A 21,311-nucleotide genomic window follows, 5' to 3' on the forward strand; every position below is an offset into this window, starting at 1 on the left:
CCTAGAAAGCTCACCTCGGGCTCCTTGGTCCTGGCTGGGGTCCAAATGGAGGACAGGCTGACACGCCTCCTGGGCAAGAAGGTAGGAAATGGAGGACGGGCCCGGGAAAAGTAGGACCCTTCGTAGGAAAAGGAGTCTTCCCAAAGTTTGCCTTTCTGCTCCTACAGTGCATCTGCCAACCTTGGCTGCATCCACACTGGACACTTAAAGCGGGTTTGGCCCCGCTTTAACCCTTTTTCTGGCTATGGCATTCCTTGCCACATGCTCGCCCTTGCAACAATGCAATCCGCCTTTTGCACTCCCGCAAACAAGGCTGCATTCCCCCAAAGTCCCATGCATTGCAGCCAATAATAATAATAGATGGTGATGGTTGCAATCTCAGTGCGAACACATGGCAGAGGGAGAGACTCTGCAAAAGTAACCTGCTTTGCAAACATAAAAAGAGAGAGAGGCCAAACTTGTCACAACTCCTGCCTCAGGTTTAAAAAAGGCTTAAAGATTACTCCTCAATTGCAACCACCCTCCATAGAGATGCCTTACCTTTTGCAAGAGCAACAGCGTGTTTGTCTCTAGTCTGCGGTGACCTTCTCTCTCTCTCTGCTGCTGGAGAGATAGATGCAAAGGCTGCAAAAGCCCAGGGCTGCCGCGTCTGCGCATGCGCCGTTCCCACGCCTCGCTTCTTCTCAATCGAGCTAGTACTTTTTGCATGCGGCGGCGTTCCATTGTCCTTTTAAGGGAGAAGGAAGGGCCGGGCGGAGGGGCGGGGCCTGGGCATTGTGACGTCACGGGGGTGACCTCACCAGGAGGAAGAGGCGGGAGGCAGACCTCGCGTCCACACTGCGGGAATAATCCGGTTTCGCACCGCGTTGGGCCCAAACACATAATCCGGCTTGATACCGCATTGGACCAAAGCACAGTGCAGGAATAATCCAATTTCACACTGCTTTGGGGCCAAACACACTGCAGAAATAATACAGTTAAACACCCTTTAGGAATAATCTGATTTCACACTGCTTTGGACACACTGCAGGAATAATCCGGTTTCACACCACTTTAGGTCCAAATACACTGCAGTAGTAATCTGGTTTGATACCGCTTTGGGCCAAACACATTGCAGGAACAATCCGGTTTGACACCGCTTTGGGCTGAAATGCACTGCAGAAATAGTTTGGTTTGACACCGCTTTGGGCCCAAACACACTGCAGGAATAATCCAGTTAGAGATGCAGGATTTAGTGGACTTTTAAACTATATATATATATATATATATATATATATACACATACAGTATATGCACACACACTAAATTATTATTATTATTATTATTATATTTATTTGTATCCCTCTCTTTTCCCAGAACTGGGACTTTAGAGCAGCTTCACGGCATTAAAAACAGTACAATTAAAAACATAGAAAAAAAGTACATTAAAAAAGGAATTAAATTATTATAGAATTAAAAGGGATATTGTATAGACTCATGTATAAGTCTAGAAATGTTAGGTCCAAAAACTCACCCCAAAAAAACTGATTCGACTTATCCACGGGTCAATATATAAGTACTGTATCTTAAATCTTATTTCAAAGAAGGAACCATCTCCTGGTGTAAAGCAAGAGTATAATATGGGAAGCACCAACCCCTTTTACTCTCTCATCCATCCAGTCTTAAGAATAAGCGCAAAGAGTTATGTCTGATGGAATTGTATAAGTTCTTTGACATTGTTTTACTTTGCTTCATCCTTTAGATCCTTTGCTATATGCCCCTAAGTTTTACCCTAGACTTATCCATGGCTCATAGCAAAATCCATAATTTTGGCCCCAAAACCTGCCCTCGACTTATAGTTGGGTATATACGGTAGTCATTAAAAGAATAAAACACACTTTAAAAAGATAAAACTATATACATATATAAAAAAACTATATCAAATTTTCCAAATGGTATAACATCCCAGCCTGTCCTTATAAGAGTTCCTTAAAAGCCTGGGTTAACCTGCCAGCAGAAGGCCATCAGGAGGGAGCTAAATTATATACTAAATACCCTGAAAGCACCAGATTTATGTCTGATCTTGGAGGCTAAGCAAGGCCAGCCCTGGTTAGTACTTGGATGGGTGACCGCCAATGAATACCAGGTGCTATAGGCTATTATTTCAGAGGAAGAAATTGGCAAAACCAGTCCTGAGTATTCCTTATCTAAAAAAACTTTATTAAATCATGGAGTTCCTTGAAGTCATGCATACAAACACACACACAAACACACACACACACACATACACAAAATAGATTGCATGTTCATTTATAATTTTGTATATGGCACCATTAACAAACTCCCCTCATTCATACTTGGTTGATTAGTGTTTGGAAGTATTAGCTTCATTCCTGATAAATTTAAAAAATCCCTCCACTCGTTATTAACAAATAAAATTTCCCCAATCATACTTGATTATTAAATTGATATACAAAAGAACCTTAAGTTGAGCCAATTTTACTGTAATGGAACATTGACTAGGTCCTTTACTGGCCTATTGATAAACAGATGCACCACTGTAATGGATGGGACAATAATTATCGTAGTCAGTATAACTATGCCAATTAGAGCATTTAGTGCTTTTTCTCATTGACTTCAGTGCATTCAGTAGTTTGCTGCCAAATTTTGGTAGGAATTTCATTATTTTAAAAAACTGAGCACTTAAAAAATCTGGAGAGTGGAGCAGCCTCAACTTTGTTCAGCGTTCATTAAGACTTTTGAACACTCCTCAGCATCATAGTGATCCCTCTGTATCCACGGATTTTTTTTATCCACGGATGCAAGCATCCATGGCTTGAATTTTTTTAAAAAAATATAAATTCCCAACGACAAACGTTGATTTGTCCATTTGATATAAGGGACACCATTTTACTATCCACTATAATATTTTTATGTTTTTATAAGAGTGTTATATGTATTGATTTTAATAATCTGTAACCCCGCTTTGATCCACTGGGAGAGGTGGGGAAACACAAATAAATTTATTATTATTATTATTATATTTAATGGGACTTGAATATCCATAGATTTTGGTATTCATGGCGGGGCCTGGAACTAAACCCTAGCAGATACCAAGACCCCACTGTATTAGAGCCATCTGAGAATTTCCCTCCTCCTGTTCCTTGCTGTTAACACTGCAGCCTTGGTTTCTTTTTGAAAGCTAATCACACATAGTTCCATTGTTCATAGACGGAAGAGTATTGCTTGCTGCCTTTGTCGTTGATGAGGATGTTTTGCCTCAAACGGGACTGGGACATTCCTGTTTCATTCCTTTTTATTGTGGACCACTTTAAACATCTCAACCAGTGTGATGTAGTGGTTTGAGCATCAGACTATGGAGATTATCAGATGGGGGGACAAAGAATGGGAGCAAAGTGGATCGCTCCCATCCTTATCTCGCGATCACACAAAAAGAGTATCACAAACATCGCACTTCTCTGGTCATTATCCCATTAATTAAATGGAACTGACCTGTCATTTTTCAATAATGGAAACTTCTGTGAATGAAAAATGGCATGACAATTCTGCTTCAATGACGGGTCAATGATGGGATAAGCACCACGTCATTTTATAGTATTTCATGCAATCACGGACAATTAAATTTCAGTGATAGAATAATGATTAGATAAGCGCAACGTCGTCTGACAATCACACAATAAGGATGGGAAAAGGGCATTCTTTTCCCCGTGTGATAATCCCTATGACTCTGGAGACCAGGGTTTGAATCCCCACTTGTCCATGGAAACCACTGGTTGACCTTGGGCACATCACACTCTCTCAGCCTCAGGGAACGGGAAAAGGCAACCCTCCAGCGTCACTAGGATTGGTGTCGCCTGGTATGATAACTCTTGGTGTCACCTCCCATTGACTTCCTCCTATATATTCCTAGTAATGTTCTTTGTACTAATGCTGCTCATAAATCCTAATTCCCATGTATCACTGAATGTCATGGTAATAGTTCTGACACTAGCACAATAAAAATTATACTTTTAAATTACATTATCATACGCAAGGCCTAAATGTATTTACATATACGTAGTTTCATGTGCTTAAAGTTAATATTTGGTAAAATGTGGTGTTCTTAAATAATTATTTTTTAAAATAAAAATGATCCACCTGGGAGAGGCGGGAAAATATAAATAAATTTTACTACTACTACTACTACTACTACTACTATTATTATTATTAAAAATAAAAAGTATTTTTTGACATTTTAATTTAAAAAATCCTGGGGCCTCTCCTTGCTCCTCCCAGTGAGCCTCACCCCGTTCACACCATCTCTTCAGCATTTAATGGGACACAGGTGGGTGCCAAAGGGCAGATATTTGGGGAGCGGTGGTGTCACACCTCTTTAGGGTGTCACCTGGTGCAGTCTGCCCCCCTTGTACTACCAAGTGATGCCAATGCCCCACTACCACCACATCCTGGCAAGAAAACCCTGTGACAGGTTTTCCTTAGGATCACCGTATGTTGGAAATTTGAAGGCACACAACAAGAGAAATTTGGAATTTTATTCCCAGGACACACTGAGTGGCTTACAACAACTTTTCCCCAGTGATTTTCAGAAGGCGTTGCAAGAATGGAGAATCTGCCTGAAATCCTAAACGCTCCCATTTGCTCACAAATGTCTTAAACACCCCCCAAGATATGTAGATCACCCAATGGAGAGGGAGTTATGTATGTGCCCCTACTTAAAGAATGCAGCCTGACGCGGGGGGGGGGGGGGCGCGGACATGGTTGGCATTCCAGGCATTTTTATAATACAACTCCCATCAGCTTCATCTACTCTTAGCGAATGGTGATGGATATTGGGTATTGCAGCCCAACATCTCAAGGACTCTACATTCCCTGCTCTTCTTGCTGCTTAATATTGGGGTGGGAGAATCCTCTCTCACACACACACAGACAAGCATTTTTGTCTCATCTGCAATTCTGTTCAGTTACTATGGTGTCTTTCGACCAGGCAGAAGTTAGACCAATTGTCTATCCCCAGACTGTGTGGTTATTATCCCAGCAAAAGGTATGCCAGTCCTTTATTTGCCAGCTTTGAAACTGGATCTAATTCAGAACTCTCCAGTGTTTATGGGCATGTGAACACAAATGGCCTGTTTTATGGGCTGAAGTGCAGCTGTCAGCAACCAGCCAGCCTCTGGCAACTTGGTGGCGATGGTAAAAACTACTCTTTGGAGCAGGAGTGGGAAACTGCAGAGTCCTGGGGACCAGTTTCCTCCCTTTGAGGTCATCTAAAGGTTGCAGGGATTGCCAAAAACTACCATCACAAAAACAACTCCCAAAATGGAACTGGCCAGGATTCCTCCAATGGTTTTGAATGTTTAAAAAATGTTCAAACAGTCCACCGGGCCCTTCTGCCTGTTTAAAAGGCGAATGACCTTCCATGTACTTAAAATGTGACTTCTCTCTCCTACCCAGAGATTCATCCTTTGTTTTGGCCAGAATTCTAAGAGGCTCTGGAGGGAGAAGAACCACATCATTCTCTCTCTCTCTCTCTCTCTTTCTCTGTGTGTACAGTTTTAGAGGCTTTCTTGTTCTTGTGTGCCTTCAAGTAGTTTCTGACTTATGGCGACTCTAAGGTGAACTTACCATGTTTTTTTCCTGGGGCCAATTGACTAGCCCAAGTGTCTCACAGTGGGTTTCCGTGGCCGAGTGGGGAATTGAGCCCTAATCTCCAGGGTCATAGTCCAACACTCAGGCTACTACACCATGCTGGCTCTCCCCTTTGGAAATTGTTTAGGGACAAGAGCCTCTCTTAACAAAAACTGTTTCGATGTAAATACAGCCACAGAGGAAGGCAAGAGCAAACCCCTTCTGAACAAATCTTATCAAGAAAACCCGGTGATAGGGTCTCCAAAGTTGAAAATGACTTGAAAACACACGACAACACCCCAGTTAACAAAGCTTCTGAAAAAGACACTCCTTCTCACAAAGTCTTTCAATGCCTGCCAAGCCCGACGTTATCTTCCTCATCCTCTATGTAACCGGAAGATTTTTTTTAGCAGCATCAGCATTGGGAGTATAGTGAAGGGGAGCTGGAGAAACACAGATTTTCAGTGTCAGATTGCAATGACATGTTGGCAGTAGACAATGTAATGGAGCTTTTTAAGGCATGAAAAAGCTGAATTTTACTCTAGTCAGTCCTACTATAGTAATGCATGCCTGTATACAATAAAGACGATATACAGTAGCAGCTCCTTCTAGAATCCCTCAATAAGTACACATGAAAGGGAGCAAACAGATATGCCTGCCTTACCAGCTCCCTCTAGTATGTTGAAGAAGGAAAAGAAGAGAAGGAGGATGGAGTATAGATCTGTAAGTCATAAGAAAGGTAGAAGAAGGTGAAAGAAAAAATTGTCCCTCAATGCATTTTGGAAGAAGCTTTCAGTGGTCTCTAGAAGGCAGAAAATGTTTGTTCATTTATGCAAGGCTTACATGACCTGGTTGTTTCATGATCCATGTACATATTGTTTATGTTAGATAAAAAGTTTGCTGTAACTTGAAGTGCTCTTCTTCTTCTTTTCTTTTCTTCTTTTGTAGACGATTCCATCTAAACATTACGAGGATCCTCCTCACGGTAAGAGCTGTTCGACAGTGGAACACTCCACCTCGGAGTGGAGTCTCCTTCCCTGGAGGTCTTTAAGCAGACGCTTGATGGATATTTGTCAATGGGGACGCTTTGAGAGTTCCTGAATGGCCCTTGAGATCTCTTCCAACTCTATGATTCTATAATACGTTCCATGTTATTTCTGCCTCTGATACTAAAGTTTCTGTTAAGGAGGTAATGCCCAGGAACACATCTACTTTGTTAATGAAGGTACACTTGTAGAAGATCTTAATATAGCATCAACACAACATGTCTGCAATATTAGACAAGGTTACCTGAAACAGAGAGTGTGTGTGTCTTTAAGATCTAAATAAAACTCCTGTATTTATGTAATGTATTCGAATCATTAGACTGAACATCTGTCATTCTCCCAACCGCAAGGTGGTCTCTCCCAGTTGAATACAGTATTCTCTAAATCGGTTGGGCGATAACTTCAAGCCAGAACTTGGAAGTAATGCATTAGATTAAAACAGGATTACTTATCATTCTTTCCCCAATAATGTAGTTACAGGTTAATCTCCCTTATCTGAAATTCCCCAAATCCAAAATCCCAGAATCCAAAATTGTTCACACAGGTTGACACCTTTGCTTTCTGATGATTCAATGTAAAAAAAAATCATGGACAAAATTATTAAAAATATTGTGCATATACCTTCAGACTATGTGTATAAGGGGTATACGAAACATAAATGAAATTGATGTGTATAGACTTGGATCCCATCTCCAAGATATCTCATTATGGATATGCAAATATTCCCAAATCCAAAAAACTCCAAAATTCAGAGCACGTCTGGTCCCAAGCATTTTGGATAAGGGAGACTCAACCTCTGTAACGAAGTTATATTGACTGCAATAAAGGATAACTTTATTCTTTCAATAGTGTGATTAACTTTTATAGTTCTGGTGGTGTGACCTCATTGAATAGTGGAAGGCGAATCTCACATGGTCAAAGCGCTAGCTGCCTTGTGCTGTTTGTTATGGGTACTGGGGAGACAAAATGTTTGGGAGTGGGTTTTGTACTGTGGCGGATTGCATTATTCAGCCGGGGTTTTTGAAAGCAAAGATAACTATTTTACGCACTTTTAAGGAATGGGAAAGTGTAGTTTTAAGAAACTTCTGAGTAGAACTGTAACTTCCTCTTGCCTTTAGAACTAATAATGTAACAAACTATGTCAATAGCAACTTTCCAAGAACTTCTGCTATACTGCTTGGAGGTGACGGGAGCTGTAGTACAACCCATCTAGAGGACACCTGTAGCTGACGTCTGATGGTGGTATTGAAACTTTAATACCTAGAAAGCAAGGGTGGGCAAATGATGGTCCAAGGGCCACATGCTGCCCTCAGGAGTGTTTTGCAGCCTGCCAGATTCCCAAAGACCCTACACCCAAATGAAAGGGGAATTGCCCCAATCTGATTCCCCTCCATCAGTCAAAGGGAAGCCAGGTATTACTTTCACTCTCATTTTGGGCCTTCTGTTGGTCAATTTTCAGCAAGGTGAAACTTTCTGTGAGGCACAGAAGTGAAAAGTCCCCCAAAGTCTCCACCCTTCTTAGGATTTCTCTATGTAAGATAATGGATGCAGGAGCAGGCTTTCTCACTGGCGCTCCTAGGTTGTCTTTGGCTCATAATTTACGTTAACAGAAAGGGATTTTGGTGGGGTTGTAATTTTACCATGAGTTTTTTTTCTTTTTTAAAAATTATGCCTGGTGTTTTTATATTGATTTAATCATGTTTTAATGGAACTTTTAATTCCATTACAGTGGGCCCTTGGTATCTGCTGAGGTTTGGTTCCAGGATCCCCTGTGGATACCAAAATCTGTGGATGCTCGAGTCCTATTAAATGCAACAGCTCAATAAAATTGTGTCTCTTATAAATGGCAAAATCAAGGTTTGTTTTTTGGAATTTATATTGTTTGGAATATTTTCAATCTGTGGATGATTGAATCTGTGGATAAAAAAATGAACTTTTAAACTTCTTGTATAAATAATGCTTTAACCATATTTTGTTAAATGCAGCAGGGCATCTTGGATCCTTTACATAGAAAGGTGAGATATAAATCCAAGCAAGCAAGCTGCAAATAGGTTGGGAGGGCAGATAAACATAAAAGCATGACATCCATTTGTGTGGTTCTGAGGCTCTTGTGACTCTATCAGTGTCCTCAAATGTGTACACACACACACACACACACACACACACACTTTCATCACTGGAGAAAGCACTGGTGTGTAGGCCTGACATTACTGCTAGGCAGCTTGATAGAATTTATAAACAGGTAGAACAAACCAGTGGGATGTTTTCTATTAGCCTTGCACAAAACTGATCTGGTGTTATCTTATGTATTTGGCAATATATTTCAACATCTTGCTATAGGGAGGGTCACCAGCATAGAGCAGTCCTGCATAATTTAGTTTAGAGTTGATGTTGCCACCTGTGTGTGTATGAGTGTGTACATGTATTGTCTACTGACTTAAATAAAGCACTGCATGACAGAATGTGATATTCTCACAGTTTTATTTGTAAAGACCATTGCATGAAAAGCTGCATTTAATTGTAATCCAAACCCTGGGAAAGGGGAAAAGAAAAAACAACCCACATCAGTTTGTGATATGTATGCTAAAGTGCTTGAAATAACAATACTTTTACCGACATCCACTTCTTGAACACTTCCAGTCTTGATTAACTTACTAATCATGTAAAACAGAACTCAGCAACATACTTTGAATATACTTAAGGGATGGGGAGGAAGGAGTTATTTAATAAACTATATCAGGTCTATTTGTACAATTTCAAGTGTAACATACAACTTTTCCTTAATAAGATATCTACTTTTGATGAGAGGAAGAGAAAACAAAATACATATAACTGCAGCATTTCTCAAACACACTCTAAACAAAAAGGCAGTTAACAGCCCAGCCCCAAACATTTTACTCAGAGGTCAGTTCCACATAATGCATTGGAATTTACCTTTCAGTAAATGGGCTGCAGATATGTCTGCTCAGAATATGAAGAAGTGGGAATCTTCCAGCACTGAGACCACTTCATTCTGGTTAGTTTGAGATTTGTAAACTGTTTACAAACTAATCCACATTTCGATTCTATTTTTTCCTCTTCAGTTTAAAAAAACTATATTAATATAGCAACTCTATTAAAGAATATTTGAGAGCCACAGTTCTTGAATACAGAATTTACTCTTTAAGTTACCAGAAGGCTTTGGTCATTTTAAAATTTTAGTTTCTCATATCCACAAAGGATTATTAATACTGATGTCAAAAGGGTGCAGAGAACCATGGATAAGTCTTCACCCTTTTTAAAAATTAGAATAATTTATTTACGTTCCACGTGATCAAAGCTGTCTGGTTGCTGTTTTTTATTTGTAAAATTGCACACAAAAGGAATAAAACAAATGTCACAAAGAACTGCACTCCTGAAGTTGTCAAATAGACTAGTCTATCTCATGCTTCAAAGTTGGGATAATATGACATAAGTGTACATCATTATATTGCCTAAAAGTAAAGAGACAGACAGGATGTTTTTCACACTCATTCATATGGATTGACACATAAGAGAACAGATGACGGCTCTACCAAAAGAAACTACACCGCCAAATACAATATTCAACCCCACAACCCCACAGGATATCAGTGGAGGCAAGAGGTCTATTGTGAATTTCAACCATACAAATGTTAAAGGGATCTCATTATTCATCTATATTCATATTCCCCCCCCCCCCCATGTCATGAAATAACCATAGCATACAGGGGAATAAGGTTGAACAGTCTTCCGCAATCTGGTGCCTTTCAAATATTTTGGAATATATCCTGCCTCAGCATTAGCCAACAAAGCAAATGGTTAGTTATAATGGGAGCTGTAATCCAAATATCTAGAGGGCACAAGTTGGGAGTGGTTGTTCCAGGTTTCTTTTTTAAGCTACAAACAAGACCAGTACCTACAAGGCAGGATGGTGGTGAGTCCAACAACTTAGGGTCAAGATCTGATTAAATGTTGACAGAGTGGAAAGCTACAACAGTGTACGTATGCAGAGGGCTGCCAGCTGGGTGCCTCTACCACTCCATGGCTATCTGGGTTGAGGCTGGAAGTACGCCTGGAACTATTGTGCAGTCTGATGAAAACCAATGTGCAAGGTGGTACTGGATATCTCCTTGTACAATGCTGAAAAAATATGCATGCTACTACAGTCAGCCCTCCATATCCATTAATTCTGCATCAATGGCTAGGAAATGCTCCAACAACAACAACAACAACAACAAAATCCTAAAAGCAAACCTTGATTTTACCATTTTCTATAAGGGACACCATTTTACTATGCTATTGTATATAATGGGACTTGAGCATCCACAGATTTTGGTATCCATGAGGGGTTCTGGACCCTAACCTCAACAGATCCCAAGGGCCCACTGTATAGTCTCTGGTTCTGTTACAATGTTACCAAAAGGATTCCAGCCTAGAGCCTAAATACAAATGCTGGACCCAAATAAAGCAGACCCATTGAGTTTATTGTTGAATGGTGCATTACTCAACATTTATGTAAATTCCATCAATTCAGCAAGTTTACTCTATTTGTGATTAGCAAGTGGATTTAAGCGAAGGTATTAGATTTGCTCCAGATTCTTTTGTAGTGAATGGAAAAATCTGAACAGCATTTTGCTTTCTGCTCAGTGCCATTTAATAAAAAAAAGACTTGGGGATTTTTTTTCTTATTCATCTCTCCTGATTCATGTTTGAGGTTTTATTTACACCTTTTGCTATCAGGTATTGAGAAAAATGATCAGAAATACGGACTACCAGAATACAGGTAAACTAAGTAAATAATCTGTAGTTTGCTTTAAGTGGAAAAATTAACTATGGTGGTCAAGTAACACTGGTTTCCTGAAGATTAATTGGAAATCTAGAAAGGAAAATAACCCTAGCAACTATAAAAATCTAAATTTCTGAAGGTGTATTTGAAATATAATCACAGCTATGTTACCTAAGGCGGCTCTGAGAAATAAATGGAGAGGGATAAAAAAATTCAAATAATTCTCCCATGTTATTATGCTAACTTTAACTGGGGTTGTAGGTTTATTCACATTTAGATTTTTAATCCTTGACTTCTAATCACAACTGAAGTTAAATTCACAGTTAGAATATATAGCAAACTGGTTTGATCCAGAGAATATCCAGCAAGCTTCCTGAAAAGATGCATCCATAAGTATTAGTGAAGGCTTCAAAATACATGGATCACATTCATGCTGCCAAAGCCCTGTTTGATGAATCTGATGCAGTAAAAGTTATGTGCTGTTTCAATAAATCTAGTGGCAGAAGTTACCAACTAAATTTTTCAAGTAGTCAGATATACTAGTAAAATACCTTGATGTTTGTAAACCACTGGTTGTCTCAGGGTTTTCTAACTGTTCATAATTAACATTTCCATAAGCTTGATGTACTTGTTTGGCTAAAAACAGTGTTGAAAGACCTTTGGAGGTCAGTGTGGTTCAGTAGCAGAAAAAGCAGCAACAAGCAAACAGAACCAAAGAGTTGTAAGAGACTGTGGAAGCCATTCAATCCAAGGTCCCTGATTAATGCAGGACAGCTTTGGGATGGAAGGACACATCTTGTAACAAAGCATAAAATCATCCAAGCTCTGGTTGGTACAGAAGTACAAAATAGCAGCAGAGTATGCACTTAACCCTTAACCCATTCCACCATATTTCCTCTACAACTTTGTCACTGTAATCAATTCAACTATAAAAAGAAATTCAGTCCTCGCAAGTGCCCTCCTCCACTGTCAGTCTGCACATGGACTGCAAGCCCCAAGTACATGTAGTCCTGTGTAGAGACATAATGGTATGGGGGAGAGGGAGAGAAAAACTCAGGAATTTTTATTTTCAAAACCCACTGTGTTTCCTGGAAAAATTGAAAACTAATTATGGGAAACTGTCTTTTAAAATGTGGAATAAAATATTTAAGAGAGGCCATTGTTTTATTTACTCACATCACATTATTTCAATAAACTACACAGCAAGTGGACATTTAGCTAAGACTATGCACAACAGTGCTACTCAAAAGTGGTGGGCCATGGACTGGTGCCACTGCCTGCTGGTCCTGATGAGTTTCTAGAAAAGGAGGAGACAACTGCAGCCAGCAGACATAAATACAGTGCCAGTCTCTGGCTCTTTGGAAAAATAATTTCTGGTCCCCCACATTAGATAATTTGAGAAGCACTGATGTACAGTATCTGTCATCATTACAATTCTTGGTCTTGATTTCCTTTTCTCAGTTCTTTCTTTGGAATGGGTGCTTTATGGAAGACTAAAAGACTATTTTCCCCTTCATGTTAATAATATAAATGGTTTCTTCTGTTATTAATTATTTTGTATACCTGCTCCACATAAACTGGCAAAACCAAAAAGGTTACTGATAAGCACAGGAACCTTCTAGCTCCACTTGTAGCAATAAATAAATAAATATAAAATTGAAAAAAGAAGATTTAATTTGCAGTTCTTTCTGATTAAACTGTATTGTTAATATCATGTCAAATCAAGTTCCTTATAATGTATTTTATATTTGTAAAATAACAAAGGGTGCTAATACTGCATTATTTTCAATTTAAAAAATCTCTCCCCCCCCAAAAGGAAACAGATCCCCCCCCCCAAAACGAAACAGATTCCAACCCCTATGGCTTCAAATGTTTGGGACATTTTTATAATTCTGGTCTTATGAGAGTTTCTTGTCAGCATCATATGCAATCATCTTATCATTTGATGAAATAAGTATTCTGTAAAAATTATGATCCTTTTCTCCAGCAAAAATGCATTTTGCTTCCTATTTCCATTTTTTCAATGTGCTTCCTCTCTCTCTCTTAGGGAAGAGGAGCAAAAAAAGACCAACAAAAGTTTTATGTGGTAACAATCAGTTTCTTCTATCCAAGGGCTTCCCTTCCAAGTAGACCACTGTCAGGCATAATTAATGGTGTTTGTTGTTCCAACTCCACCACTTTGCTGGATATGAAAGATCCTATAGGAAGAAAACCCATTAAGAACCAAAAATCAGAGGCAGAAGATCAAGCTTATAAAGCCAAGTCTCCAAATGATAAGGCAAATCTCCTATCAACAAGGGGAGGGGAATGGAATGATACATACTCAATTGTTATCCATGTTGCCCACTTAGCCTCTGTCAATTTGTGCATAATTTGTGCCTGATCTATATATGTCCACTTGCAGCATTCTTTTTTTCCTATTAAAATATTAAACATCTCTACCTGGCAGAAAAATTCTCTAGAATCAGTCATCAGTCACCTCAATCCTGCTAAAAGGCTAGAATCAGAGCACATATACACATAATACTGCACATACTACTGTAATGGTTACCATCTTCTGTAGCACTGAAAAGTTAATTTTTTGAACTACGGCTCCCTAGTGAACCTGGCTGCTGGGCATTCTGACTGGGTCATTGTAGGAGTTGTAACCTTCCCTAAATCTACAGCAGGATGCTTTCACATGCTATTTGGTTATCACAGGAAGGCTGAGGCCACACTAGATGACCTGTAACACAATTACTTTCCATGCCAGCACTGCCATGGGTTCCTAGAATAGGGCAACACTGGTAGCAATTACCAGCCCTATGTTCCTGTTGACAAATGTGATTAGAGATTCTTGTGTTACTTCAGTGGTGTGGTAGGAAGAGTGAAAGAACTCCCAGACCATTAATGGTAATGGAAGCACCAAACCTAAAAGGTCACCTTTACTTTATTGAATGTAAAGATATTTTTCCACACACTCTACTTTCTGGCTGTCTCCTCTAAAACAACATGCCACATGCACCCTTTCTGGTTCACATAGAGTAACTCTACTTGAGAGCAAAGTAAAGTATTAGAAGCAAAGCACTGGAAAAAAACACAAAAAAGCTCCCGTGGAGCTAAGGTAACAAGCTAAAATAGGCAGGAGAAAAGACCTTATTCATTTGTGTACAGGAAGATGAGGCAGCAGCCAGAAGATTTTTACATTTTGAACTAGGAGTGAGGAACATGCAGCTCATAAGGTGTACACAATCCTCGCACTCTTTTTTGTTGTTGTCTACATTGTCTGCCTCTGTAACTCACACCATCAAATACAGTAGCTTTCTCTCTCTGTTCTTCTCTTCCCGTTGTTTTCAGGAAGGGAAATGGACTATTTATCTGTCTTGCAGTCCCACTGTGCTTTATGATATAGGAGGACACTCTTAGCATCTTCCTGTGCTACAGATAAAACTGTTAGCCACTGTTGTGGAAGCACATTTGGCAAATTTTGGTTGCAACTTCCAGTGAGATATAGGGACATAATGTTGGCTCCAATCAAAGAAAGCAGCCCACTTCATTTAAAACTCTCTACTGTTCAAATTTTGTAAGAATTCTGACTAAGCCGTATATGAGAAATTATTGCTTTTTCCTCCAGACTCCTCCTCCTTTCCAAGAAAGTTTCATGTTCAGAAACCAAAAACCTGGAGGTAGGAAGGGAGGGAAAGGAAAGGAAAGGAGAGTTGAAAGGGCAGTTAACACATTACACTTATAATGTAGTCCTCCTTGTCCCCACTATTCACATTTTATTTAATGTAGCAAAAAAAATTCAGGCAGATCTTGGCAGACACCTGTGTGAAGCTCAGGTATTTTGCAGGTTCAGTGTGAAATCATTTCTTTGTACCATTTGCACTGACCAACAAAGTCAAAAAGAGGATGCAGAATCCTATTACTCACAGCTTATTTGATGCACATCAAAAAAGGTTCAAACCTAAAGGATATAACAAGAGACCAACATGTACAGGGCATAAAGCAAACCATATACATTTCACAAAAAGAGCACAGCTACCCAGAGAGTTTTCATGTGTTCCTTTGCAATACATGAAAAAGCCCCTCTGCTAACATTTGTACAGTATATTTACACACAAAGTGGCTTTTCCCCCATGGTATGCGCAAGAAATGATCCTTCCCCTCCCCCAACCCTATAAAGTTGTTTTAAGCTACTTCCCCCACAAACCGTGAACACTGATTCTAAGAAAAGTTTCTTATTGGTAATATTTCTGAAGGAAGATAGCCTCTATTTACACACATTGAACACATGAAAATACTCTATTTTTATACTAAACTTCGGATTTGAAAACTACAATACTTCAGTTTAGCTTGTTTGCAGCTGCAGAGCAGTAAGGAGACTACATGAGTGTGGGTGCCCCATCACCTATCAACAAGCTGATTTTGAACATACAGTGGAGAACTACCAGCAGTATTTGCGTTTCAACAGATCTGTCCTCTCCCATATTCATTAACATTTCATTTGCCTGGGAGATGAAAGAAAAAAGATGGAGGCATCTGCTACACATCCACCCCTTTTATGAGCGATCCTTCCAAGATGATATTGAAATCCTGCAGAGTCTGCAGGACTCGAATAAGGGAGTTCACCATCATACGGTCGCGTAGGAGAGCATTTTCTTCATACATGCGGGTGATGGCTGGACACTCTGCCAGTAGTGGAATCCACTGTGAGAGCAAGTGATCTCTGTGAAAGAAAGGATATCATCACTGAACAGGCTACATCCAGAGGCTCTAGGCCAGGGGTAGGCAACCCTTTTGAGCCGGGGGCCGGGTTGCTGTCCTTCAGACAACTGGGGGGCCGAAGCCAAAAAATAAATAATTAAATATTTTTTTTTAAAAAAATTAAATATATAAATAAACCAGGACAAATGTAGGACAAAATTTTCAAATGGAAGACACTTTTTTTTAAAAAAATGGAGGACACGTGAAAAAATTTGCTGATTTTTAAAAAAATGTTAATATAAATGCATGTTTCTGAGGCTTCTATAGACAATTGCCCCCCAATGGCCCTGGCGGCAATCGGTGGCAGGACCAGGCTGGGGCCGGTCCCAAGGCCTCGTGGGGCCGCATCCGGCCCGCGGGCCGCAGGTTGCCTACCCCTGCTCTAGGCAGTCATAACACTTAAAAGATGATTAAAGAGAAAATAAACTTTGGTTAAGTGCTGACTCTGAATATCTCAAGCACAGTTACAGTATTGGCTGCAAACCAGGATGTGGAGTCATGGCTTGACATGGATTTGCAAAGAATTATCTGAATTAACTGAATGGCTAAACTTGCATCCACAACAACCAAATCAAATTTTGACATATAAAAAGAAGAAGTAACCATGTTAATATAATAATAATATTTGTTTACTTATACCCTGCTCTTCAGCCAAGGCTATCAAAGCGGCTTACAAAATGTTAATTAGATATTTCCCTGCCCTCAGGCTTACAATCTAAAGAGACAAGACACAAAAGGAGAAGGAAATGGTAGTGGGGAAGGGGAAAAGTCCAGCAGATCTTCTCTCCCTCTGAGGCCTGGACCACCTGTTGGTGGGAAAACACTGTTAAATCTACAGGGGCAACCAAATTCTGGGAACCATGCCTTATGAGGAGAGACTTAGAGAGCTGGGTATGTTTAGCCTGGAGAAGAGAAGGTTAAGTGGTGATATGATAGCCCTATTTAAGTACAGTATTTGAAGGAGTGTCATATTGAGGATGGTGCAAGTTTGTTCTCTTCCGCTCCAGAGAACAGGACCCGGAGCAATGGGTTCAAACTACAGGAAAAGAGATTCCACCTCAACGTTAGGAAGAACTTCCTGACAGTAAGAGCTGTTTGCCTGTGGAATACACTCTCTCAGAGTGTGATGGCGTCTCCTTCTTTGAAGGTTTTTACACAGAGACTGGATGGCCATCTGTGGAGGGTGCTTTGATTGTGTGTTGACCTGCATGGCCCTTTATGTCTCTTCCCTCTCTATGATTCTAAAATCCACAACTGTAGTCATGCTTAAGGAAAACTGCCATTGAAACACTGCGGCTAGGATGTGCAAAGTTCCCCTTGTCCCTGCATCCTCCAGACAACCCAACCCAAATGGCAGGGCATTGGTTCACCTTTCTCTTCACCTTTTGTGTGGTTTGCTGTGTGGTCAGGGAGGGCAGAGCAAGCACAGTGTCATGCTGCATCCTGGTATATGGGTGGGTATAAGCCTGCCTTTTCAGGGAAGGGAAGGAAGCCAAAATGGCACAAACCAAAAGCTTACAAAAAGGGGAGAGGATTCAAATAAAAAAACAGCAGTGGTCTGGGAACATGAAAGAATGTGTACTCACCTCCCCCCCTCCTTTCCTCTGCCAGTATTAGATGGGCATGAGGATGTAATGCTTTTTAATATGTCTAAGGTTTTATTATGATATGGTTTGTATATTGTAACTGTATATTGTATTGTTGGAGTTTGTTGTATTGTTAATCTTGTTGTGCACCGCCCTGATTTGTAGAAGGGTGGTATATAAATAAAACTTTTATTTATTATTTATTATTTATCTATGAAAAGTCAATTTATGTTGCTACTCCGAACATTTAAATCCTTCCATGGCTTGGGATTTCAGGATTGTATATGCAGAAGTGCTTCTCCCTATATGTACCTGCATGAGGAGTAAGTGCTGATGTGGAAATCCTATTTGTATCCCACCACAGATCAATGAACTGTGTGAGGATGTGGCGGAGGGCCTTTTTAGCTGTGCCACCCCAGTGGTGGCATGCCCTCCACTTGGAGGCCTGACTGGGATCAACATCAACTTCATTTAGGTGACAAGTGAAAACATGGCTGTTTATAAAAGCCTTTGGGTCCTAAATGGTCTACCCAAAAATGTTTATGTACACAGTTTTAAGGGGCTGCACCAGTTTCTCCAAAATGCAGAAGGCGAGGAACCATCCTGACTTCAGCATCAGAAATTCTCTGTTACAACTTTGAAAACACAGCCTGATCACAGTTCTATGTCGTTTCTACTCATGAGATTCATAACGTTGTATCAGTAGCACAGAATTCTGCCATGTCAACACGACCTAACTCATTTAATGTGAACAGAAATAGTTCATTAGTTCTCAGACTTTGGTTCAATGTACTTCAGCTCCTACAATCACAGACTATTGGTCAAGCTGGCTGGAGTTCCTGGGAAGTGAAGTCCAAAACATTTGAATGACCAAAGATAGAAAACCACTGGTACAGATGACCTCAGAACATTGCTAAAGTGGTGACATTCTTGTAGCATGGAGCATCCCACAAGAGCTATCTCATAAGCAAACATATACATACCGAGTTCCGAGGCAAATCAGAATTTGAAATTTGCCATCTTTCCCTATATTCCGTGGAGCAGTATTGATTGCATTTACATAGTGGCAGAATGTTTTGCAGGAGGACTTCTGGAGAAGTACATCTTCTTCACTGTCCCCAATCTGGTCAGTAGTCTCAAAGTAGGCAACAGCCTTTTCTGAGGACAGAAGAAAGACGAATAGAAGTAACTCACAGAACACAAAATGAAAATAATATCTTGGCTTGTTTAGTTTTCTATTTAGAGTAGGAAGGCCACTTAAGAAATTGAGGCTATAGAGATAAAGTAACACAACCAAAAGTTGGTGAAATTGACCCTGTTAATAAAGAATAAACATTTTTGTAAAATGTTTCTCCACAACTTTGTCCTGTTGATCATTTTGCTAATCAACCAGCACGTTTATTTAGGAGTATGTACATGTGGACAGTCATCTTTAAAACACTGTGATTATAAATCTCATTAATTGCAATTAATACTTCTGATTAGATAGCCATAATGCTGCACTGTTACGATACATTGTTAACCCTTTAAACTTTTGGGTCTACTTTTGAATAAAATATCTTTGGGTTTTTGAAAGAAGATTCTATATTTAAAAAAAGAAACTGAAGACAATTTTTCCTAGTTCAATATTTCATGTTTTAAAAAAACAAGATTGTATGGGAGAGAACTTTGTGAATTTTTATAATGATTGCCTTTAAAAAAGAAAAAAGAAAACCAATGAACACACTGCACCCATAGAATTAAAGTTGCTGCTGAAGGAATTAGTCGTGTGTTTTTCTGAAACATCCAACTACTGTCCACTGCAATGACAACTCTCAGGGAAGGGCAAAAGATGCAGTCACTGAAAAAAAAATAGTGGCAGAAATTTTGCATTTCCCAAGCTTAAAAAGCAGTTTAGGAGCACGGCTTTCTAGGACAAATGAAATGTCAGCTACCCCAGTTTTTCCTTCCACAAAAATGATTTGCTTTAGTTTTTAAATACAGCCAAAAAACCAACATCCACTTATAAGTTGGGTGAACCAGCTTAGAAATGATCATCACTCATTCAGTACAGAAGACAGCAATCAGTGGGTGAGAAACATAGTGTAATGAATGTAATCTACTGTAGAAGTGCATGCTGGACTGCAATTCCTAGCATTCCTCAGCATTGGCCATATCAACTAAGGCTGCTGGGACTTGCAGTCCAATAACATTTGGAGGGATGCATGATTTCAGTCTTGGTCTATCGGCAGGGCAGTAATTATATCAGCATGGAACAAAATTTAATCATCTCCCCCAGGTTTAACCTAAAATTCACATAACAAAAACTTGCACTGAGAAAAACAGTCTACCTTCATTATGCTTGTTTGCACAATTGCTTTCCTACCCTTTTTTATTATTAAGCATAATGACCAGTAAGCAAACATTAAGAACTACACACAGTCACGGCAATTTACATCATGCAAATACTCCATAAGTGAGGAAAGGTTAAAGCAGTCATTTTGAAATTAGGTACTGAGTGATTTGATGACTGTCAGCTTGGCCTAGTCTCTTCTAGAACCATAGCTAATTTATGACCTTAAAGTGAATTCCTATCCCATTAGGACACAGTAGCTGTGGATTCAGAGGTAATTACTGCCCTGAAGGCATCTACAGCAGAAAAAATATTCTGTTCAGTCTCTTCCTTTTACATCAGCTTGCCAGTTAAGAACCACTTTTAAATGAGGAGCCTGTCCTAACAAAGGGAAGATATGAAGCTACTGAGTAAAATCCTGCCTTTGCTTACACAGAATGTCTTTGTGAGTTTCAGAGAAGTCCTGGGGTGGTAAGTAGCGAAAACGTTTGCTCACCTTCTTCATCTTCCCTCACTTCAAATGATAACAGCCTGATAAGAGAACTGTCCATACAGACACAAGCGCTACATCACAAAAGCAACCCAAAAACTCCCAGAACCAGCATAGTTACATTTTCAGAATCCTGCAGGTTCAAGGTAACTTGGGTGTCTCTGAGCTCTTTCTTATGTAAGCTTTGCAGCACAGTTACAACTCTAATGTAGAAAATTCAAATACCACCTCATCTGCCTCACCACATCGTTGTTTACTGCCTGAAACAGACCATTTCATATTCAGTAATAACAGGATTGGCCCAACTGTTCTTACCAAGCAGCTGCTGTTTACCAATGAGTTAATAGCTAATTTCACCATCATTTTATGAATGTCAAATGCAACACACCACCAGACAGCTTGGAAAAGTTCTTATTTTGAACTATAGCTCCCAGATTTTGCCCCCCCCCCATCAATTTAGCTAAACCTTTCCCACAAAGTCCTGATGAACCAAGTATTCTGATTACCTATGAAGTCCCAGATGAAGATGTTTTTATGGAAGATACGAGCGGACTTGAAACCATGGTGGAAGACTTGCTCCAGTGCTGCAACCAAGCCATTTTCTCCACACAAGAGAACAGTGAGGCTTCCTCTCTAGAGAAAGAGAAACAATGGATGTCTATGTATGGCAAAACTATAGAAATATCTGACTTTTATCCCA

The 21,311-nt window shown here is 39.8% G+C and overlaps 2 protein-coding genes across 7 annotated transcripts in view; both read right to left on the minus strand.

The window, feature by feature from the left end:
* Window positions 1-615, minus strand: part of SINHCAF (SIN3-HDAC complex associated factor) — a 32,234-nt gene extending 31,619 nt beyond the window's left edge. The window contains exon 1 of the mRNA XM_089526699.1: window positions 541-615. The gene's annotated coding sequence lies outside the window, so the exon portion shown is untranslated. The remainder of the gene's footprint in view (window positions 1-540) is intronic.
* Window positions 616-13,291: 12,676 nt separating this feature from the next.
* Window positions 13,292-21,311, minus strand: part of DENND5B (DENN domain containing 5B) — a 135,630-nt gene continuing 127,610 nt past the window's right edge. For all 6 annotated transcript variants that reach the window (XM_089527833.1, XM_089527830.1, XM_089527832.1 and 3 more), the window contains 3 exons: window positions 21,118-21,244; window positions 18,773-18,947; window positions 13,292-16,165 (listed from right to left, as the gene is read on the minus strand). In XM_089527833.1, the coding sequence (XP_089383959.1) occupies window positions 15,982-16,165; window positions 18,773-18,947; window positions 21,118-21,244 (486 nt within the window). In that variant the 3' untranslated portion in view covers window positions 13,292-15,981. The remainder of the gene's footprint in view (window positions 16,166-18,772; window positions 18,948-21,117; window positions 21,245-21,311) is intronic.

Source organism: Sceloporus occidentalis, unplaced genomic scaffold (genome assembly GCF_023333645.1).
Source record: "Sceloporus occidentalis isolate IW3139 unplaced genomic scaffold, rSceOcc1.0.p SCAF_5, whole genome shotgun sequence".
NCBI classification, from domain to species: Eukaryota; Metazoa; Chordata; class Lepidosauria; order Squamata; family Phrynosomatidae; genus Sceloporus; species Sceloporus occidentalis.